We start from the raw sequence: 23666 nt of genomic DNA, 5'->3' as shown, positions 1-23666 counted from the left end.
AATAAAGTCAGCACCTGTTTCAAAGTTCACACTTTTTCCCAAGGCTTTGTAGAAAATGCCAGCTTCACCTGAGCTTGTAACAGGCACCCCAGAGCCCGATGTGACAAAGAGGGTTGCTTTGGAGGTTGCTGATATTGTTGTGGTTGTGGTCTACTTTGTGTTAGTATTGGCAGTTGGAATATGGGTAAGTGATAATTTGGATCCTCTTTAACAATATTTGCATTGATCCAGCAAAATGTACTGCCCGGTCTAAATTTATATTCAATTTCTGAATTTATTGCCATGCTCTTAGTGCTGTTGCGTGCACTATATGTTTAAATGGCTAATGTTTGATCTAGAGATAGAACTGGTGTGTTTTTGATTTGTAGTCCTCAGTCAGAGCCAACAGAGGGACAGTGGGAGGATATTTCTTAGCAGGACGGTCCATGACATGGTGGCCGGTGAGTGCACATTGTAATGAAGCTGCACCAATATTTTTCCTGTACCATGGCCATCAACAGGTAGGGACAACCAGGAATGTTGTCCTGGGCCTTTTGATGAGGGGGCCTTTTATATGGTCCTGTATGGTTTTGCATACTCAGATTTTGTCATGGGCCCCAGGAAGGATCTGTCCTGTACATATTCACAAGGAAGCATCTTGATTTTCAGAGACCTTCCCTGAACTATTAGAACCAGGAAAGGGAAATAACTACAGTAAATCACTGCAAAGTCCTAAAAGGCTTTCTTTCATAGTAACACGTTTTGTGATCAAATATACATATATATATATATATATATATATATATATATATATATATATATATATATATATATATATATATATATATATACATATAACATACACAAATAACTACTATCCATTAAGTTGCATTTTGGTGTGAGGGCAGGGCTTATTGATTAAGATTTATCATAGTTTACCTTTAGTTAGGAGAGTGTTTTCACAGTATGTCTCTATTGTGCTGTGTTTCAACAGATTGGTGCCTCTTTGATGTCCAGTAATGTAGGAAGTGGTCTGTTCATTGGATTAGCAGGAACTGGGGCTGCAGGTGGACTCTCAGTCGGGGCATTTGAGTGGAATGTACTTCAGACAAATCAGTCCTTATACTACAAGATTTGAGTGTTGCCACAGAAATGACTAATTTCACTTGTGAGAATGACCATGTTTACATGCACATGAAAATTCAGATTAATGTGGAATAGAGTCATATACTGTTTGTATCCAACACAATATTCGTGTGTGTTGTTGTCAAGGACAAGAATGAGTTGATTAAATGAATTACTAAAAATGAACTGAAATAATGGCAAGATCGAGCATCTCTAGTATTTCCACACTAAAATTGCATGAAAAGAATGAGTATGCCATAGTATATTCTGATTATGCTGATTACAGGAATATTCCAAAACTGTGAAGCATGTGAACAACTTTTTCAGAATAAAAAGGCTTAATCACAATATGGACCTTAATCGGAGCATGATGTGCATGGAAAAGTGGTCATTGTAGAGGTAGGCTGATCAAATGACAAAACAAAACAGCTTGTCATTAAACATGTATGATAATCTGTAGGCAGCATGGGTCCTCATTGCCTTGGGCTGGATTTTTGTGCCTGTGTATATTTCTGCTGGTGTGGTCACAATGCCCGAATATCTGAGGAAGAGGTTTGGAGGTCAGCGCATCAGAATCTACATGAGTGTACTGTCTCTCATCCTCTACATCTTCACCAAGATATCAGTAAGAGTCCTTGTTTAATAAATGTGAAAGACTGAAAAGATAAATTAAAGGGTTAGTTCACCCAACAATGAAAACTGTGTAAGACTTTCTTTAATCTGCTGAACACGTGAAGATTTTTGGAAGAATATTTCAGCTCTGTAGGTCCATACAATGCAAGTGAATGGGTGCCAAAAATTGGAAGCTCCAAAATTCACATCAGGGCAACATTAAAGTACTTCAGACGACTCCAGTGGTTAAATGTATATCTTCAAAAGCGATATGATTGGTGTGGGTGAGAAACAGATCAATATTTACGTTTTTTTTTTTCTTTTTTTATAAATTCTCCTCCTTGCTCGGTCAATCTCTTCTTCTGTTTTTTGGTGATTCGCATTCTTCGTGCATATCGCCCCCTACTTGGCAGGGAGGAGGATGTATGATAAAAAATGACTTTTATGTGGATTTTGGAGCTTTTTGGAGGGTGAGTAAATCATGACCGAATTTTCATTTTTGGGTGAACTATTCTTTTTAACAACAAAAATACATTTTACTATTAGGCTGTTATGATTATTATTAGTAGTAGTAGTCGTATTAAATGTGCAGTTAATATACATTATTAATTAGTATTTTTATTAACAATATTTTAAGCATGCGTTAACATGTTACCTAGGAACCTGTGACCTATACTATTATGTTATTTGGTATAATATTATACTATTACTATTATAGTTGTGGTGCATTGTTATTTATTGTTTAAGCTATTGTGCAATAATACTGTACACCAGGGCCATTTCAGACCATTCTGGCTCCCTAGGCGAGATCCCTATTGGTGCCCCCATCGGGGGAGGGGGGTATGGCAGAGGCCTCCTCTTTGGCGCCCTCCCAGCCGGTGGTGCCCTAGGCGACTGCCTAGTTCGCCTATGCCTAGAAACGGCCCTGCTGTACACTATACAGCAGTGGTTGTCAACTGGTTTTGCTTCAGGATCACAATTTAACATCGCACATCAAGTAGTGACCCAGTGTCAAAATTGTACAAAAGTAAACAAAAATGTCTTTGAAATCAACTGACCATGAAATGCATATAGGGCCAATAATGCAAATGGTTAACGTGATATAAGCTGAAAAGAAAAACATGTAATTTACCAGCTTAACTCAAGAAATAAACACTAAGCTAAATATTGTACAGTACAGTATCTGTTTTGACCATTTTACCAAGCGCCAGGTAAATTTGTGCCAAAATGCCATAGATTTTGATCAGATACACAGCTTTTTACATCAACAACAAAAGGTATGGGAAGTGTTTTCTCCCTTTTAAAAGTTGAAAAGCCTGTTAAGTTTGCTATCCTTACTGTTTATGATTATATGGTTATTTAGCTTTTCTTTTCTTCTTTTTTCTTTTGCTGCTGTCCGCAACCTAATAGAACAGACCTGTGACCCATTTTTAGGTCATAAATCACCAGTAGAGAAGCACTGCTTTACAGTACAGTCACAACACAATAAGGTTAATCAACAAGGAAATAGAGCCATTCAGCATAATGTTTATCATAACCATTGGCTGTGTTCTTTGCAGTCAGACATTTTTTCAGGGGCCCTGTTTATCCAAGTGTCCCTTGGATGGGACCTGTATCTGTCCACTGTCATGCTGCTAGCCGTCACTGCACTCTATACTATAGCTGGTAATAAAATAATGTATTATATTGATAATTGAGATAACTTATCTAAATGTGATTCTAAAGAAATGTTTGCTGGCTTGTTTCATGTAGGTGGGCTGACAGCAGTAATCTACACTGATGCCTTACAGACTGTCATCATGGTAATAGGGGCATTTGTCCTCATGTTCATAGGTATAGATCTCTTGTCTATAATAAGTTATTCTTTAGATTGAGAGAAGTTATCATTTACTCACCCTAATGTTGTTCCAAGCCCACATGAAATGATGGTAGACAAAATATTAGCCTTAATCTCCATTCATTCATTTATTTATTTATTTTTTGCCATACAATGAAAGTGAATGGTGACTAAGACTGAACATTCTGCCTTCTCCTTTAGTGCTCCATGCAATAAAGAATGTCACAGTTTTGGAACAATATTAGGGTGAGTAAATGATGACAGAAATTGAATTTTGGTGTAAACTAACCCTTTAAGTGTGGTATCTGCATTTACAATTAATTTCACCCCGGCAGCATTTGACAAAGTGGGATGGTACGAGGGTTTGCTGGTTCAGTATGAGAAAGCTATACCTGCTCTCACGGTTCCTAACACCACGTGTCACCTTCCTCGGGCCGATGCCTTTCATATTTTTAGAGATCCGCTGACAGGAGACCTTCCCTGGCCCGGCCTTATCTTTGGGCTCACGGTTCTGGCCACATGGGTGTGGTGCACAGACCAGGTGAAATACAAAATGATGCCCTGTGAATTTAGATTAGATTTGAGTATTTGAGCATTGCCTTAACAATTTTAAGTAACAAAAATGAATAGGCATTTTAAAATTCACACTTTCAAAACAGTTTTTACAGCAAGTAATTAAACGCATTTCCTTTTTTAAGGTGATAGTGCAAAGGTCCCTGTCTGCCAAAAACTTGTCCCATGCTAAAGGTGGTTCGGTACTCGGTGGTTACCTCAAGGTGCTGCCTATGTTCTTCATTGTTATGCCAGGGATGATCAGCAGAGCACTCTACCCAGGTAAAAAAAATTTTTTAAATAGAAGCTTTCTTTCTTCACACTTATATGTATTAATGAATGGGTGTTTAAGCAATTTCATTGGACAATCCACACTGTTGATTTAATTTGGTCCTGCTCAAATCTTAATGTTTGCTAAATCTCATTCTTCATGGTAAATATTGTGATGGTGATTGTTTATTTTCTAGATGAGGTGGGCTGTGTGGATCCTGACGAGTGCCTGAACATCTGTGGGGCCAGTGTAGGCTGTTCTAACATTGCCTACCCAAAGTTAGTTGTGGAACTTATGCCAGTAGGTATGTCAACCTTGTGTGTGCTTATCAGAAGAATAATTAAATACAATGGGGTCCAAAAGTTTGAGAGCACATTGAAAATCTGGATACAGATTAATCAAAATGTATTTTACTGAAATAAACAGAAGGTTTAAGCATTTTGAAACATTTAATACAAAAAAGTTATGATGTAAAATTACATATTAAGCTTCTGCACTATTTCTAGGTCACTAAGCAAATGTAAGCAAATTTGTGACTGGTCATGTTTAATCCTTTGTATTAAAGGTCAGACTTCCTTGTTTCCATTGAAACACATTAGATGCTATTTAGAACATTCTCAAATTGTGCTGGTAACATGGATCATTGGGTTTTCACAAACTTGTGAAGTCCATGCCAGCTCGAGTGCATGCTGTCATTAAAGCAAAAGGAGGGATATACCAAATACTTAGATAATCTGAAATTCATGTTAGTTTTTAAATTCAACTTTTCACTTACACAGTGTGTGTATGTGTGTGTGTGTGTGTATATATATATATATATATATATATATATATATATATATATATTAAATGCAAAATAAAAGCATTTTTACTTGTGTTCTCAGACTTTTGGAAACACTGAAAGCAGAGAGCTTTTTTTGATTGGCTACGTTTTCTGATTGACTAAAAAGGTCAATTCTTGTTTGCTGTTCAGAGTCTAATAAGGTTATCAGAAACAGGTGTGATTTATCTGGACACAATGATATCAGTCAGGTAGTAGAGAAATGTTATGCACGTTAAAAAAAAAAAAAAAAAAAAAAGACTTTCGGCACACATAAGGCATAAATCACAACGGTGTGCTTGCGTGTCTCCCATGGAGACAACTGAGTCATAGAAGAGTCAGAGGACATCCGTGAAATGATTTACAAAAGAGAACAAAATAAAGGCCTCTAATATTAATTAGGTCCTGCATATGTACACTACCGGTCAAAAGTTTTGAAACACTTGACTGAAATGTTTCTCATGATCTTAAATATCTTTTGATCTGAAGGCGTATGCTTAAATGTTTGAAATTAGTTTTGTAGACAAAAATATAATTGTGCCACCATATTCATTTATTTCATTATAAAACTAACATTTAATTAAAAAAAAATTTTTTTTTGAAATTGATGACTTGGACCAAATAATAAAGAAAAGCAGCCAATAAGTGCCCAACATAGATGGAAACTCCTTCAGTACTGTTTAAAAAGCATCCCAGGGTGATACCTCAAGAATTTGGTTGAGAAAATGTCAAGAGTACATGTCTGCAAATTCTAGGCAAAGGGTGACTACTTTGAAGATGCTAAAATATAACACAGTTTTGATTTATTTTGGATTTTAATCACAACATAATTCCCATAGTTCAATTTATGTTATTCCATAGTTTTGATGACTTTACTATTATTCTAAAATGTGAAGAAAAAAAAATTATAATAAAGAATGAGTAAGTGTTTCAAAACTTTTGACCGGTAGTGTATATATACTGTATATAATTTTATCCATGTTGCTTAGGCGCATAGGCTGAAAAAAATCAAATACAAGGGAGAAACAATATACAGTACTTTATTATTATTCAGAAGGATTATTTATTCAGTGCGACTTTGCACTTTTTGATCTCTTGAAAGAAATCTTAAATAATCTTTTCTTTTTTTATGGACATAGTGTGTAAGCATTTTCCTTCCTTGCACTTCTTTTAAATGATTTGATAAATTATGAATTACATTTCCCAAGATGAATAATATGTAATATGTACATTTTTAAAGTAGACATATAATGCAGCTGCAATTAATGTATGCATAAGTTAGCAATACTGTATATTGACTGCAATACAACATCTTCTATTAATATTCCTTATTTCTTCTAATGCTAACCCATTCTCTTCCTCACTGTTCTGTAATTGTGTTTTAGGTTTGAGAGGTCTGATGATCGCTGTAATGATGGCAGCGCTCATGTCCTCGCTAACTTCTGTATTCAACAGTAGCAGCACTCTGTTCACCATGGACATATGGCAACGCATCCGGCCTCGGGCTTCTGAGAGAGAACTCATGGTGGTGGGCAGGTTGTATCTGATAATTGCTTTGTGAAAAAACAGGCTTTGAAACACTTTCATTTTGTACATATTTCTTTTCAAACAATTCAAATGTATTATGTGATTTTATTGCTCATTTTATGCCTTAAATTAATTTTTAAAACCATAGTTCTCTAGTCTTGTTTCTGAGTCAATTCTACTGCAGTTAAATACAGAAATGTGTATCTGAAATGTTCCATCATTCTATGCATGCTACAAACTAATTTAACAAAAGTGGAACTGGTTTACCTGCAATCCCTCCATGCTGTTAACCACACCAGGTGGTTTAACCACTCCAGGTGGTTTAGTTGACCTGATTTGGGATGTTAAAGGCATAACAAATGTAACAGAGTGCAAATCAAACAGGACATTTAAGCTGATTTAATATGCAAACTGTTTGTGAAGATCATAAACAGTTTTAGCACTGCGTTGTGCTCATTATTGCAAACAACTTTTGTGTTCCCAGTCAAAAATGACAAGCCCACTAAAATTGTTTATAAATCTCTCAGTATGTATCCCAAATATTGCACTAGACCTTTTTGTCAACTTCTTTTCTAGTAATTATGACAGATTTTGTACTTCTTTATGGAACTTTTCTTTTTTATATTTTTTTATTGATAGTGGGCCACATTAAACTGAGCTTATACCGGCCCAGTGGGGGGCACTCCTTGCAGAAAAAAAAACTAATAGGCATGTAATAAATTAATAACCACTAATTTGATCTACACAAACTCTGGACTTTACAATGCATATAGCTGATCCAACCAATTCTTAAATACTGCTTTTTAATTTGCTGAAAAATTAGAACTTTTCCATTCTCATAATTTGTAAATTTGTAACAACAACAATTATATTCAGAATTGATCAAAAAAAAAAAAAAAAAAAAAGATCAGACAACTGTGTGTTATGAATTGTTGAATCCAGTAGAATCCAGTGAGCAAATTTGTTTCACTCAGATACCAAACTACAGTGAGTATTAATGTATGGAATCCATACAGATACACATGAATATAATAAACTTTTTGTCTTTTTGTCATGTTTTTACTTATTACTTGAAATATATACATAACATAGAAAATTACATATTGTAACTTACAGCATATGATCCTGATTTAAACGAGCCCAAGCACAATGTCATATGATATCTTGAAATATTCCTCAGAGTGTACATGGAAAGACGATACACAAGAGGGCGCTCAACACCGTTGTGTGTTTGTGTATGTGTGTGCATGTCCGAGGACATTGAGTGTGCAAGCACACGTGTGCATCTAATGGATGGACATGTTTTTTGTAATCACCATTCCAAGCTCAACTCAAAAAAATTGTCCTGTTCCGAAATATAAACTTTTATTTCACTGAACAGCCATGGCAGGATATAAGGCTGATTTATTTTTTGGCGTTTGTTTATGCCTACAGGGTGTTCATTTTATTGCTAGTGGCCCTGAGCATTGTGTGGATTCCAATCATTCAAACAGCCAATAGTGGACAGCTGTTCGATTACATCCAGGCCATCACTAGCTACCTGGCACCTCCAATTACCACAGTGTTCATTATGGCCATCTTCTGGGGACGGGTAAATGAACAGGTGTGTCAGCATTTATCACTGAATTAATGAGCTTAGATCACTTAACTCTGGTTTGTGCCCATGCAATGACTTAAAAGTTGAATTATCTATACATTTTGATGGATTTCTCTAAAGAATTTTTCTGCTAAAACCCACAGGGAGCTTTTTGGGGTCTGATGGTTGGACTAGTGGTGGGCACAGTAAGGATGGTAATGGAATTTGTGTATGGCACCCCATCATGTGGAGAGAAGGACCTGCGTCCTGCTCTATTGAAAGATGTGCATTACCTGTATTTTGCTCTTATACTACTTGGACTGACAGCTGTCATCATCACAGCTATCAGCCTCTGCACTGCTCCAATTCCAGAGCAACATGTAAGAAAGAACTGCCACACACACACACACACACACACACACACACACACACACACACACACACACACACACACACACACACATACACACATGTTTGTTTCATTATATTAATGAGGACATCAACATCTCATAGATGCAATGGTAATATTATTTTCAGTACCATTACCCAGCCCTTGCCATAAACCTAACCCTTACAGAAAACTGTTAAAGGAAAATTCCAGGTTCAATACAAGTTAAGCTCAGTCGACAGCATATGTAGCATAAAGTTGATTACCACAAAAATTAATTTCGACTTGTCCCTCCTTTTCTTTATAAAAGCAAATAGCACTTACGATGGAAGTGATTGGGGCCAATCCATAAACATTAAAATACTCAATGTTTCAAAAGTATAGCCACAAGATGTAATTTTAGTGTGATAAAATCACTTACTAACGTTTTCTGTCCAAATTTACAACTTCGTTGCCAAGATGATGTAACCCTGTAATCTCGCAAAAACAATGATTTAAACAACTTTGCAGCTCAAATAATACACACGTTTTAACGGAAAGATGTAAGTGCTTTTATTAAATCATAAGCTTCACATTTCTTCCCTTAAACCCTCTAAAAATTGTCCCCATTCACTTCCATTGTAGTGCCTCACTGTTACCTTGATTTCTACTACTAATATACCATCTCTATCTCAACACAGCTTGTTCGTCTGACCTGGTGGACTAGACACAGCAAGGAGGAGCGTGTTGAGCTGGAAGACCCCTGGGCCAGAGAGTCCAAACCCAATAGTACTGAGCCCAGCACTACAGAATCAGAGGAGTCAGCTGAGGACACTCCTGCATGGTGGAAGCGTGCTGGAATGTGGCTCTGTGGCCTCTCCCGTGTAGCAACACCAGTGATGAGTGAGGAGGAACAGCAGGCTCTGGAAAAGAAACTCACCAGTATTGAGGAACACCACACCTGGAAGACTGTCTGTAATGTCAATGCCCTTATTTTACTCACTGTCAATGTCTTCCTTTGGGGGTACTTTGCTTGAATGTGCAATATAGTTCTGAATGCCAGATTTGTTTTGTTTAAAAAAAAAAAACCTATGAAATGGCTTGACAAACACAGTTTTCTTTCCTGTAATGATGGAAATTATTTCTTATTGAAACAGAAGATGGGGTGGGACACATTGAAGGGCTCTTTATGAAAATTAAGAAAAAAAGCAATAGAAAAAAATGTAAATTTTTTTTTTAACAAATTAAGTTACAACTGTAAACCATTTTCTGCTTGAAATAGCTAGTCAGAGGCAAGGGGGAGGGACATTCACATTTATTGGGCAGAAATTTGGATATGCCCATGAGTGCAAGAAGAGTCATCTATAGTTTTGGTTTATTTCCTTTGAAGAGAGAACAACTATAAATTGTAAAAGCATATATCTGCTAAAAGTTAATTATATACAGTAGGCCTATATAACCAATATAAATGGACTAAAAGCCAGTTTATTCCATTGGGTCTTTTAGAGTTTACCAGTCTTGAGGGGGGAAAACACACCTGGATTAATGTTTTTATTGTGCTTACTGACTGTCATTGTCTTTCTTTGGGGTAACTTTGCTTGAATGTTCAATAAAATTTTTAATCACACATTTTTTTTTATTTTGGTGACTTAATTTAATTAACTTTCTTTGACACAAGCTCTGAGCCCATTTTGTCCATTTTATTAAACTCACTTCAAGTAAGATTGGCCTATATTACGGTGGCCCAGAAGTGCACATCACAACAAAATTAGCAAAGCAAATAAAATCTGAAAGCACAATGTAAATAAACCACAGCACAAATAAATTAAATCACAACACAGCCAAATAAAGCCATAACACATCGAAAAAGCCACAGCACAAACATCTTAAGCCAAAAAAGCTGTGTCATGATGACAAAGCACTGAAAAGGTAAGACGTCTCTTAATAACTCTTCCAGATCCACTTTGGACTGATCCGTGCCAGGATTTTCAGGGCAACCCATCTATATTCTCATTGTGGGCGAACAGCTCTGCTCTCACCTCCTCTCTACTAGAATGAACTACAAGTGCGAAGTCATACTACACTGCTTAGTGTATTACATAGAGAGGGAGAGGGAAACACTGTCCCCGAGGGCATTTTACGGTTAACAGTTACATATAGACATCACTTATTTTCAGTTACGGGGCAATGGAGTCTCATGTAAACGCGAAACGGCTTTTTAATCACGCGCAAACCCTGAAGCTTCACACGGGGAATTTAGTGAGCCGCAGTCGACTTAAGAAGAAATGTCCGTCTTCGCCTAGTGAGGAGGTAAATGACATGGGGTTGCTGTGTTCATTGTTCGTTTTGGTCAACCTTGACACCACGGCTCTGACGGGTTTTCCAGAGTGATTTTGTTCGGTGACTGTGTTTAGCCCTTATTTATATTTATACGGTCGTCGTTAGTGTTGTTCATCTTAGAGAATCGGCTCCTTCGAATGAGCCAGTGTTGAAAAAGCGAGTCGTCAATCAATTTTACACGTTGTTTTTCCACGTTGTAGTTATTTTGTAGTAATATTTGTTTACACACTGCTGTTATCTTTATATTCACTAAATTAGGTATATAAAAATGTAAAAAAAAATAATATTTTTTTTGTTTTTGTTTAATTTTGTGTACCAGTTGTATCTGCGCGGAAATAGTAGATTGTGTGAAATGTTGCTGTTTTATGGTTCCAGTATATCACCCACCTTACAATGTTCTACCTTGCGATCTAGTGATTAACGAACCGTTTCGACCGAATCGTTAAAAACAACCAGTTCACAAGAAGGAGAGGATTAGCTGTTTTTTTCAAACATGTGTAAAGATCTCAGATTTTAACCAGTGAAGTTCTTGATGCAAAAAACTTCATAAAGACTGCACATTCTTATTTTCTTCAATTAAAAACAAAGTAATGGTCAAATCTCAGCAGACAGTTCTGCAGTTGTTTGATAATAAAATGTATTTTCTCGAATATAGTGAAATTATTAAGGAATACATATTGGCAAGATTTAAGTTTTAGAATATTTGGGTTGTATCCTGTCTATTAACATGGTTTTTTATTTTATTTAATTTTTTTAATGTTTCCTGATTCAATCCCCAGCTTCAAGACTGCATCCAAGGCACGCTGAGCGAGTGGTTTGCCTCAATCCCATCAACTCTTGACTGTGTAAGCTTTTTAATGATATTCAATATGAAAGTGAAAGGAAAAAAGTAAGCATGAAAAAACGTATAAACTAAAGAAATGCCACCCCAACTAGAAAGTCCTGAAAATATGGCTGCTGTTTTTAAATGATTGGGATGGAGTCAATATTTGTTGCTCTTTTAAATGCAAGAGAGAAAAATTTTACATTTTGTAATTTACAATTTTTACAAAATGAAAATTCTCTCATAATTGAATCACCCTCATGCAATCCCAGATCTTGACTTACTTACTTCTGCAGAACACAAATGAAGATTTTTAGAAGAATATCTCAGCTCTGTGGGTCCATACAATGTAAGTGAACGTTGGACAGAACTTTGAACTGCAAAAAAGCACTTAAAGGCAGCATAAAAGTAATCCATAAGACTCCAGTGGTTGGATCCATGTCTTCAGAAATTATATAATAGGTGTGGGTGAGGAACAGATCAAGTTTAAGTTCTGTTTTTTAGTATAAATCTCCACTTACTTTCACATTCTTCTTTTGTTTTTGTTTTCATCTACTGGTCAGGGGGTAGGATTTATAGTAAAAAAAGGACTTGAATATTGAATATCTGTTTCTCACCCACACCTATAATGTTGTTTCAGAAGATATGGATTTAGCTGCTGGAGTCATATGGATTACTTTTATGCTGCCTTTATGTCCTTTCTGGAGCTTCAAAGTTCTAGCCACCATTCAATGCAAGTGAATGGACCAACAGAGCTGAGATATCCTTCTAAAATCTTTGTGTTCAGCAGAAGAAAGGAAGAAATGCATATCTGGGATGGCATGAGGGTGATTTAAAAGATTAATTTTAGCTTTTCCTCCACAAGATAGTTGTTTAAATCAGACTCCCTGAACATAAACTTCTTACCGCTGTGTGCATTGTGGTATAGTGACACGGTTGTCTGTCAACAACAACATCAAAGCATAGGAACTGAGATGAAAAGACAGTTGTTATGGTGATCATTCATGGCATATTGGCCTCTCTTTGAGGCTGGTGTGCCTCTGCTCATCTTATTTTGCCATTGTCAGCAAATCTGTCCCTGTCAGCACATCGAGTAGAGATTAAAGGTCTTAATTTACAATAGGTCAGGCTTATTGATGCATTCTTCCCATGCAGTCCATTAACAAGGTGTCACATGCAAAGTAAAGTGACTGGGGAACTTCATAGACACCAAATTAACAATTATGTAAACGTAATGCATTATCCATTATCTTTATCACCAGATACTTTTTGTGATACCATGGTTGTGCAATTTAGTTACCACTTTTGTACGATAACCTCAGTTTCTTCCTCAGGAGCTTCCCTGTGTTTTGGACTGCACCATTCCAGAAAACACAGAGGCCATTACTCCAGAGGAGAGAGATGAATTGAAAGTGTCTGGTGAGGGTTACTGATACTTTTGCATAAATCTGTTGCAGTGTCTATTGCAGTGTTTTAAAATTGGTTTATTTGTCTTTACAGTCAAGCTTTTTCTCTCTGAGTCAGACCCCTCATCTATCAGAAATGCTGTAGATATGGGTAAGTCCTACTTAATATGATTGACATGTTTAAGATTATGGCTGTAATACAGTGGGCAATGTGCTGGCAGAATCTGTGCACGCAGAACTCGGCAGAAAACGCAGCAGATTTCCGCAGAATTGTGATGACTCATTCCAAAAAGTTTCATGATACTTTCAGCTACCAATAATAGTGTAGTACTCTCAGCTTCATTTAAAGGGGACCTATTATGCAAAATTCAATTTTACATGGTGTTTGAACATAAATGTGAGTCGGCAGTGTGTGTACACAACCACCCTACAATGTTAAAAGTCCACCCACTCCTCTTTCTTCTATTTCTATTAATCTAAAATAGTGTCTCAGAATGATCGGTTTTCATTTCTGCTCTAAAATGAGGTCGCTTTAGAGCAGGCCACGCCCACGACTGGTGACGGACTCCACCCTATTATCATAGATCCACCCCCGAGTGATCTACACACAGTCCGCCATTTTTTTCCACTTTGGAGCAACTACGGTGAGAAGAATAATGTCTCAGCTTCATAAGCGTCATACGTGTTCTGTTGTTGGCTGTAAAAGTGAACATAAGATTCTTCATGTACTCCCGGCATCAGAGCCACTGAAAACGCAGTGGACAAGTTTTGTTTTTGAAGCAAATGTGCCCCAAAACATACCAAAATTCGTGTATGTTTGTGCAAATCATTTTACACTGGACTACCTTGTGAATGAGGATCAATATTGTGAAGGTTGCATGGGAAAGGACGAGTCAGGAAGCTCAGACACCGTCAAAGTAAGGCTTTTATTTTCTGCCCTCTGCACAGCCTGTACACTCTCTAGTGTTTTCCTGGGTTCACTCAGATAGCTTCACCAATAACAAAAACTCTCCATAAACATCTTAAAAGACATGCAGCTTTTTGACATTCAGGACACACGCCAACACTGGACTGACGTGTCATTCTCTCTCTGCTTCTGACGGTGCTGCTCTCCCCACCTCACTGGAATTAGAGACAGGTGTTAGACATAATTTAGCTCCGGTGTAAGCGCCCATACCGCTTTCTCTCTCTCCGGACAGGCGCATGACCACGCCCCTGCTGCCACAAATATAAAGCAGGATTTTCCAAATATTTGATTCTCAAGCATGGATCAGTACCAACTGTTCGTGTTGCAGCTTTAGTGTCGCACTTTATATTTTTTACTGTTTGCAAATCGCCTTTCCGAATGTGCTTGTTAGCTGATTCCACGGCTAATGCAGCTAAGGTTACCATTGTCTCTGATTGTATTCACGGAGAACAGAGCTGTGTCGTTATTTTTACGCTTACTGTCTCTATGCTTACTGCCTAACCCCCCCCAGAAAAGGCAAAAAAAAGGTCTGCAGATTCCATCTGGGACTATTTGCGTCATATACTGTGAGCATGGGGCAGAACAATTCCTGGTTACCATAGTTACCCATTTATTTCTATACACCTTTTTCCTGAACGCGGAAGTGTTCCATAATGGCTGTTTTCAATTTCTGGTCTCCACTGTTTTCACTCACATCAGCGCATGTTCTTTGTGGATAATGTGATGTTTAGAGTACTACATTTGTAAAAATGGTCAAAAAAGCATGTGGCTCCATAGTGCCAATACTTTAGAATCACGTTTTTTGACAGTGCCTCACCTGAGTGGGTAGATGACATTAAGTGATAAATCCAAGGTTAGTTGTGTTGATATCATTAAATACTTTTGAGTTATGACAGCCAACAACTGCATAAGTTGAGCCTGAAATATATTTTTACTCCAACTTACACTTAAAGGGATACACTTAAAGTTTCCCCAAAAATGAAAATTCTCATTATATAATCACCCTCATGATATCCCAGGTGTGTATGACTTTCTTTCTTCACCATAATACATATGAAGAAAAATAGAAAAATATCTTGGCTCAGTTGGTCCTTAAAATGCAAGTGAATGGCGATTTCTCTTTTGAAGCTCCAAAAATCACAGACAGTCAGAATAAACGTCATCCATATGACACCAACTGTTAAATTAATGTCTTCTAAAGCAACTATAATCCAACACTTCACGAGAGGGTGGAGTCCAAGCGTTCTTTCGTGTGACGTATTCGTGTTGCCATGGATACAGATGTAATCTCACGTTCTCCACTCGGTTGAGACATCCAGAATGAGCACACAAAATCACCATTGTGAGTAAAGAAATGGATCAATACCGATATAAACCAAAACCAACCAAGATACTGTACAGCGTTCCTCCTCCTCACTTGTAAACAGTGCTGCTCTTCCGACTGTGATTTACTTAAATCAGTTCTCGTCAATGTTTCAAATGCCAATTAGATTACGTCAAACGCGCGTACTGCTGCTCACCGGAAGCATGATTTACAGTTAAAGTACTTAAATATGTATCTTTTTCACACCAAAAGCGATCGTATTGCTTTAGAAGACATTAATTTAACAGCTGGTGTCGTATCGATGACGTTTATGCTGACTGTGATTTTTGGAGCTTCAAAAGAGAAATCTCCATGCACTTGCATTTTAAGGACTACTATTTTTCTATTTTTCTTCAAATGTGTTCTGGTGAAGAAAGAAAGTTACACACAACTGGGATATCATGAGGGCGAGTAATGAGAGAATTTTCATTTTTGGGTGAACTGTCCCTTTAAATGATTGCTGTTCTCTGTCTGGATAGCTCTTTTTGGAAGTTTTTACATTGCTTCTTGAGAGAAAACCGGCAATTAGAGTCATCATGACGCCGCCCAGTGGTTGCTCAGGAAAACTGTGGATAGAGAGAATAAAGCAACAACAACAAAAAAATAATCCAGCACTAGCCAAATTGAATAAAAAAAGCTAAAAGATGTTAAGATATGCATGTGAAATGACAAGATACAGGATAGTTCTGGAAGTTTAGTAATTAGTCTTTTGGACAAATGTAATGTTTTTCAACTTATTTGTATGTGAGTGTTAATTTCTGATCTGTGGTAAATAATGTTGTTTCCTCTCACATGTGTTATTCAGCTTGTCTATCGTTAGGTGTGTCTCAGCTGGACTCGGTGATCATTGCCCCACCTTCACTCCCTGAGGGCGAGGCTCAGACGCTGGCCCATCTGCAGCCGCTGTGGGAAGAGCTGGAGGGTCTCGTGCATAGCCAGAAAATCGCTGCCATTGGCACTTCAGACTTGGACAAAACCCTTCTGGAGCAGCTCTATAACTGGGCTCAGGTCTGTTTAGACACACTTTACTTTTTTCTAATATTAATAAAGTCATTAGATCTATAAAAGAACATAAGTATGGCTATTATATGTAGTGACTTAAAAAAAGAAATGACAACTATATTATATTTTGGCTTCTTCGAAATAGCCACCCAACGAATTAATTCAAAATATATAAATAAACAAATTATTTTTAGTTGTATATTATTTATTTATTATAAATAAATTTGTTTACTTCTAGTAATTTAAATAAATTTATACTGATTTTAAGCATTTAAAGCTGAAGTGTATATGTTCTGCATCACTAGTGCCACCAAACAAAATTTCAAAACTAAACAGCCTTCCAAATATGCAATACTGCTGAATACCCCTTCTGTTGATCGAACAAACAGAAAGTCCCGCCCCCAACTCACACCATTGGTTGAGTCAATGTTGTTGTGTTGAGCTGGACAGACCACTCAAAACAATTGTATAGCACCACAGAGACAGTGTTTACAGTTTTCGACTTATACAGTTGAAGTCAGAAGTTTACATACACTTAGGTTGAAGTCATTAAAAAAAATGGTAACCACTCCACAGGTTTTATATTAGCAAACTATAGTTTTGGCAAGTCGTTTAGGACATCTACAGACAGATTGTTTCACTTTTAATTGACTGTATCACAATTCCAGGGGGTCAGAAGTTTACATTCACTAAGTTAACTGTGCCTTTAAGCAGCTTGGAAAATTCCAGAAAATGATGTCAAGCATTTAGACAATTAGCCAATTAGCTTCTGACAGGCTAATTAGAGTCAATTGTAGGTGTACGTGTGGATGTATTTTAAGACCTACCTTCAAACTCAGTGCCTCTTTGCTTGACATCATGGGAAAATCAAAAGAAATCAGCCAAGACCTCAGAAAAAAAATTGGTGACCTCCACAAGTGTGGTTCATCATTGGGAGCAATTTCCAGATGCCTGAAGGTACCACGTTCATCTGTACAAACAATAGTACGCAAGTATAAACACCATGGGACCACGCAGCCATCACACCACTCAGGAAGGAGACACATTCTGTCTCTTAGAGATGTAGTTGTTTGGTACGAAAAGTGCAAATGAATCCCAGAACAACAGCAAAGGACCTTGTGAAGATGCTGGAGGAAGCAGGTAGACAAGTATCTATATCCACAGTAAAATGACTCCTATATTGAAATAACTTGAGGCTGCTCAGCAAGGAAGAAGCCACTGCTCCAAAACCACCATAAAAAAGCCAGACTACAGTTTGCAAGTACACATGGGGACAAAGATCTTACTTTTTGGAGAAATTTCCTGATGAAACAAAAATGTAACTGTTTGGCCATAATGACCATCATTATGTTTGGAGGAAAAAGGGTGAGCTTGCAAGCAGAAGAACACCATCCCAACCGTGAAGCATGGCAGCATCATGATGTGGGGGTGCTTTGCTGCAAGAGGGACTGGTGCACTTCACAAAATAGATGGCATCATGAGAAAGGAAAATTATGTGGATATATTGAAGCAACATCTCAAAACATCAGCCAGGAAGTTAAAACTCGGTCATAAATGGGTCTTCCAAATGGACAATGACCCCAAGCATACCTCCAAAGTTGTGGCAAAATGGCTTAAGGACAACAAAGTCAAGGTGTTGAAGTGGCTATCACAAAGCCCTGACATCAATCCGATAGACAATTTGTGGGCAGAACTGAAAAAGCGTGTGCGAGCAAGGAGGCCTAAAAACCTGACTCAGTTACACCAGTTCTGTCTGGAGGAATGGGCCAAAATTCCAGCAACTTATTGTGAGAAGTTTGTGGAAGGCTACCCAGAAAGTTTGACCCAAATTAAACAATTGAAAGGCAATGCTACCAAATACTAACAAAGTGTATGTAAACTTCTGACCCACTGGGAATGTAATGAAAGAAATAAAAGCTTAAATAAATCATTCTCTCTACTATTATTCTGACATTTCACATTCTTAAAATAAAGAAGTGATCCTAACTGACCTAAGACATGGAAGGTTTTCTACGATTAAATGTCAGGAATTGTGAAAAACTGAGTTTAAATGTATTTGGTTAAGGTATATGTAAACTTCTGACTTCAACTGTACTTATAGTTGGCTTACTTAAAGTTGCCTCTGCATACTAAGCTGGGTTAGCAGAAAGTATTTTAAGTAGGGCTGTGAATCGATTAACTAATTAATCGCACTGTTTTATGAGATTAAACGCTATTAAATAATGGTACATGATACATTACAGCAAACATAAAAAAAAAATCTTCATAAATATATTTACTTTATATTTTCTCTGCAAAAAATTAAGTCATCATTTATTTTAATTATTTAAATATGTACCGTAGTGGCCAAAAGTGATGTCTGGAGGGGATATTTGCACAATATTTGCTTTTAATGACAATACAGTTCAATTAAACCATCAAAATATGAGGAGTATGTAATATTGGGAAGAAGAAAACACAAGTTGTTTAAGGTATTTAATTGACAAAATTATTTGGCAAAAAAGGCAAACTACATCATATAATGGAATATGGGTTTATTCTAATATGCAAAAAATGCATAGAACAAAAAGCTCACAGGAAATAAAGCATACATTGACTGCAATGTAATAATTTATTAATATTTTGTTGGTCCTCCCATGTTTTTAATTACAGCAGCCATTCTCCTGAGCATTGACTCAATAAGCTTTGTGCATGTGTTGTGCGTAATTTTTTGCCAAGCCTCCTTAAATTCTTTCCAAAGCTGAGCTTCATTGGAAGACCTGCATGACTTATCACGATTCAGGTTTAGAATTTCCCAAAGGTTTTCAATGTGATTAAGGTCAGGGGACTGAGGAGGGCACTTGAGGACTTGGGCAGCTGGGCAGCAAGGAATGCCTTTGTTGCGCACACAGTGTGTTTGGGATCGTTATTGTGTTGGAAAATACATGTTCGATTTCCAAACAGATCCTCCATACTCTGCAACATTGTGTTCTGCAAGATGTCCATGTATTGGTCCGTTCTCAAAATGCCAACAATTTTGTAGATCCTTCCAACACCTGCCGCAGACATGTATCCCCATACCATTATGTTTCCCCCGCCGAGCTTAACGGTGCCACACATGCATTTGGTATCAAAAGGCTACCCTCGTCAACATACTTGACACCATCCGACGTCAGCATGTTGAATTTTGACTCATCGGACCACAGAACACGGCTCCAATCTTCCACACTCCAATCTTTATGTTCTTTGGCAAAGGCAAGACGTTTTTTGTGGTTGACAGAACTAATAAATGGTTTCTTTACTGCTACACAACCTCTCAATCCAGCCTCTTGTAGCCGTCGCTTTGCAGTGCGAGATGAAATTGGAGGTTCTTCACCATTGCACGTCTCTTCCAGAACTTTGGAAGCTGTTTTGAAGTGGTCACACATTGAGGTGATTTTAATTCTCCTATCAAAACGCTCACTAGTCTTACTTAGCTGGCCACATCACTTTACATTCTGCACGGTACTGGCCTTTTGGTGCTTTGCAATAATTCTACGGACAGTGCGTCCAGCACACGGGCAATATCCGAAGCTGATTGATCAGATTTAGCCATTTTGAAAATAACATCTTTGGTTGCAGAGGACAGCTCCTTCCTCTTTGCCATTTTCACCAAAACCCACAAATTAACATCCAATTATATAGCCAACACTTGACACACCTGTAGCAATTATAGGGTGGGAATATTGAGTGCAAACTTTGTATGACAGATTGGCCAAAAATTATGTCTGTGCAATTTGACATGTTTCATTGCTTCATGACAAATCAAATAATTGAAACGTGGAGCATGTACATTAGTTTTACACTCCAAGCACAACTACAACATGCATACAAAATCTTTAATACATTTTTAATAATATGTTTGAATAAATGCCAAAGACGTCAATTTTCCTAGGTGAGACATCACTTTTAGCCACTACTGTACGTGTTAAAATGTTCAGGTTTTTTTTTTTTTCTCATGCCATTTTCCTGTGGACACTTTTTAATAATCAAATGGACAGATTCAATTAATATCAAACTTTATTGTCAAGAGAAACTTAAGTGTACATTTCCAATGTATTATTAGACACTGTACGTAAAGATATAAAACATTAAATGCTGAAGTTATAAATTTAAAATCTCATAACTATTATTTTCTCTGGCTGCCGTTCAGTTTCTACAAGTATACATGGCTGCAACTCGCCAGCACACGCTGGATCTCACTTTGGTGGTTTCGCTTTTGACAGTGGTTCAGATGAAAGTACAAGTGAGCACTTTTGGGCTATGTAAAGAGATACAGCATTATGGTGTTTATTATGCCCGGAACGCGCGTAATGAATGACGTGCACACATGTACATTGTACATTGTTCCTGGCATGCAGCAGATGCCCTAAGCCCGCCCCCACTCTAATCGGAGCCTGTAAGGCTGAGTAGCCTGCCAGAAACAACTCGGGACACCTTTCTCCCATTGCGCAAAGTTTCAAGAAGGATTTAGCTGCAGGCATTGCTCCAAAAAGGGGCAGGAGCTCCAAACCGGCAGCAAAGATATAGAGTGCTTCTCAGTCAGAAGGCTGCAGCCTAGTTTGGCTGGATATCTCGGCTGCCACGTCATCAAGCACCGTTGAAGTTGTCTCAATTGTGAGGACACTTGAAAGGCAGCCTTGTTTTGCAGCCTTCGTTGGCCACATTTTGGAGGATGCATCAGGTGCATCCTTCGTGGCCTTCAATCACCCACAGTCCTTTGCACAATTCACTTTTTTAAGAGAAAATATATATTAAAAAAGGAGGCTTCTGATTCACAATTTATGTTCTAAATTTTCAAGCCGTGACCGCGGAAGCAGAAACCTTTATGACGTAGCCATGCGGACTTACTAGACCATCTCATTCATAGCGCTGAATGCTGAGGAGGAGCCTAGCCTACAGCCTCAGAAGGACTGATCTTACTAGGCTGCTGCCTTTCATTTCAGAATCACCCATAGGGAGCCCCTAACTGTGAGTTGAATTGATGCCCCCTTTTGGAGTTGGCGCAACCCCCTTCTTGAGTAACCCCGCCCTCCTTTGGAGATTCCGCCCCCATTTGGAGGTCTCCGGTCTCCAGCTATACCTACTTGGAAGTTTCAGGGAGTTAAAAAAAAAAACAAAACAGATACTGCATTAATTGCGTTATTTTTTTATTTTATTTTTTACATGTTAAACAATCACAGAAATTAACGAGTTAAATTTTCCAGCACTAATTTTAACAAAAATGTTACACACTTCAGCTTTTCGCATTAACCCTTTTGATAAAAAAAAATCAATAAACTTATATGATTTATATATATTTGGTGTTAAAATATATAATTTTTTTTCATCAAACACATATATTAGAATCAAATCACACATAACAGTTGGAATTATTTACAATGCAATTAAAAAAAAAAGCTGACATTGTTTTGATTTTACTCTTACAATATTCAGGTAAAGCCAAGTAGTAATCAGGTGAATCTGGCCTCCTGCTGTGTGATGCCTCCAGATCTCACTGCCTTTGCTAAAGAGTTTGACATACAGTTGCTAACTCACAATGACCCCAAAGGTGTGTATTTAATGCTGAGTCACTGGGCTTAATGATTGTGTGCATGAACTGGCTTTGCCACGTGATGATGAAATAACATATGTAACAGCTAGTGTTGCCAATCTCGCTTCTGTATGTAGAGCTAATCAGTGCAGCAGGCTTCCAGGAAGCAGTGCAGAAGAGCAGTAAGGAGCTGCATGTGGCCGACTGGAGGCTGGAGTGGGTCTTGCGCTACTCCATCATCGTAAAGAGCAGAGGCATCATAAAATCCAAGGGCTACATCGTTCATGCTAAAAAGAGCAGCGACCATTAACGCATCCTGTTTGAGCAGGGTCCCCCCCGAATTCTATTCTACCAAATTGTTTAGAGAACATAATTAATCTGTGATGCATTCAGCACTTGAAAGTGAATTTGAGTCTTTTTTTTTTTTTTTTTTTTTATGGAAGAAATGGAAATTCACTTGACTCTTGAATACCTCAAACATAACAATCAAACAGAATATAGTTTATACAACTTCTATTCTTTGGCCTTTTTTCCTTATACTTAAGAATTTTCAGATGGTTATCGGTTCCTGTAGACATATGCAAAGTGCCTCTTTTTGTCTGTTTTTGTTAGCCATTTTTATTTTGTAAATTTTTATTTTGTTTTCCTCTTTGCTCATCCCCAGTATTTGTCCAGTGGGTAAAGTTAACAGTGGGTGCTGAGTCTGCAGAATTAGGAATGGAGATGCTTCAAATCCCAAAAGGTTGTTTTTGTGAGCTAGTTAGGTATTTAAGTACATGAAAGCGCAGAGTTTTAACTAAGAGGACTATAACGCCAAAAAAAGTGTTATTTTCAAGCAGATTTCTAGAAGAGATACCTGTATTGCCATAATGGTTTGGGTGAAAAACTTGTCATGTGTTTTATTTAAAAATGTTTACCATGAATGGGGTTTTACAAACAGTGTGCCACAAAGTTTTTTACTTTAAATTTTAAGTACTGCTGGCGTTTTAAGTTTAATTTATTTTGGCTGATGCTCTGCTTAGAATATTCATTAGATGTTTTGTTACTTGTCAATAGAAAATTCTGTCCCCTTTTCATCCCTGTGTAAAGGTAATGCTTTGCTAATCTGAGATAAAAGAAATATTCAAATGAGTAACTTTAGTGGGATGCTGTTAGCATGCATTGCATGAACATCATTAATTAGTTGTATATAAAACACTGGAAAATTCCACACTTTAAGGGAAAGAAATTTGTAGTTTCATTATCTAGCAGATTGTAAGAATATATATTTTTACCTGTGTTATTTATAAAGTGTAAAGATGTTTCCTGTTGGGTCCAAATCATATAAGAAAGAGTTTTTCATGTACTGTACATGTCATTACTATTTTCAAATCCCATATTGTGTAATACATATACATATTTTTAACCTAGATTATAAACTTAAGAATTTAAAATGAACCATTGTGTTTTCATTCATTTCAAATGCTTGTCTTCCTGTAGACCCAGCAAAACTTTTGACATTTAGATAATTTCTTTTATATTGTATTTGGTTTAGAAACATTTTAATGT

General features: G+C 37.3%; 2 protein-coding genes across 3 annotated transcripts; both read left to right on the top strand.

Moving 5' to 3' along the window:
- Positions 1-42: 42 nt before the first annotated feature.
- LOC127423698 (sodium/glucose cotransporter 4-like) lies at positions 43-10293 on the top strand. The gene is made up of 13 exons (XM_051668199.1): positions 43-184; positions 369-440; positions 974-1078; positions 1565-1729; positions 3276-3381; positions 3469-3549; positions 3889-4094; positions 4252-4387; positions 4573-4680; positions 6582-6732; positions 8158-8326; positions 8464-8679; positions 9368-10293. The coding sequence occupies exons 1-13, from the start codon at positions 56-58 to the stop codon at positions 9701-9703; spliced, it is 1980 nt and encodes a 659-aa protein (XP_051524159.1). The 5' UTR covers positions 43-55; the 3' UTR covers positions 9704-10293.
- A 410-nt stretch (positions 10294-10703) lies between these two features.
- Positions 10704-23555, top strand: LOC127423703 (glutamate--cysteine ligase regulatory subunit-like). 2 transcript variants are annotated; one of them, XM_051668208.1, is made up of 7 exons: positions 10704-10976; positions 11786-11851; positions 13164-13248; positions 13330-13386; positions 16386-16573; positions 22022-22136; positions 22256-23555. In XM_051668208.1, exons 1-7 carry the CDS (start codon positions 10854-10856, stop codon positions 22426-22428), a joined length of 807 nt encoding a protein of 268 aa, XP_051524168.1. In that variant the 5' UTR covers positions 10704-10853; the 3' UTR covers positions 22429-23555. The 2 variants fall into 2 exon arrangements, with proteins under 2 accessions (XP_051524168.1, XP_051524167.1); XM_051668207.1 differs by having other exon boundaries at positions 10705-10976; positions 16371-16573.
- The last annotated feature ends 111 nt before the right edge of the window (positions 23556-23666 follow it).

This window comes from Myxocyprinus asiaticus, chromosome 33 (genome assembly GCF_019703515.2).
Source record: "Myxocyprinus asiaticus isolate MX2 ecotype Aquarium Trade chromosome 33, UBuf_Myxa_2, whole genome shotgun sequence".
NCBI lineage: Eukaryota > Metazoa > Chordata > Actinopteri > Cypriniformes > Catostomidae > Myxocyprinus > Myxocyprinus asiaticus.
The sequence above is the reverse complement of the archived record's forward strand: the minus strand, read 5'-3'. Positions and strand labels throughout refer to the sequence as shown.

What these genes read in the sequence shown, in the direction of transcription:
- LOC127423703 (XM_051668207.1), top strand. Translation starts at nt 10,854, where the DNA reads ATGGAGTCTCATGTAAACGCGAAACGGCTTTTTAATCACGCGCAAACC. An exon ending in AGATGAATTGAAAGTGTCTG is followed by an intron (nt 13,249 to 13,329) that starts GTGAGGGTTACT and finishes TTGTCTTTACAG; the next exon opens with TCAAGCTTTTTCTCTCTGAG. An exon ending in AACTCACAATGACCCCAAAG is followed by an intron (nt 22,137 to 22,255) that starts GTGTGTATTTAA and finishes TTCTGTATGTAG; the next exon opens with AGCTAATCAGTGCAGCAGGC.
- LOC127423698 (XM_051668199.1), top strand. Translation starts at nt 56, where the DNA reads ATGCCAGCTTCACCTGAGCTTGTAACAGGCACCCCAGAGCCCGATGTG. An exon ending in GGGGACGGGTAAATGAACAG is followed by an intron (nt 8,327 to 8,463) that starts GTGTGTCAGCAT and finishes TAAAACCCACAG; the next exon opens with GGAGCTTTTTGGGGTCTGAT. An exon ending in CTCCAATTCCAGAGCAACAT is followed by an intron (nt 8,680 to 9,367) that starts GTAAGAAAGAAC and finishes ATCTCAACACAG; the next exon opens with CTTGTTCGTCTGACCTGGTG.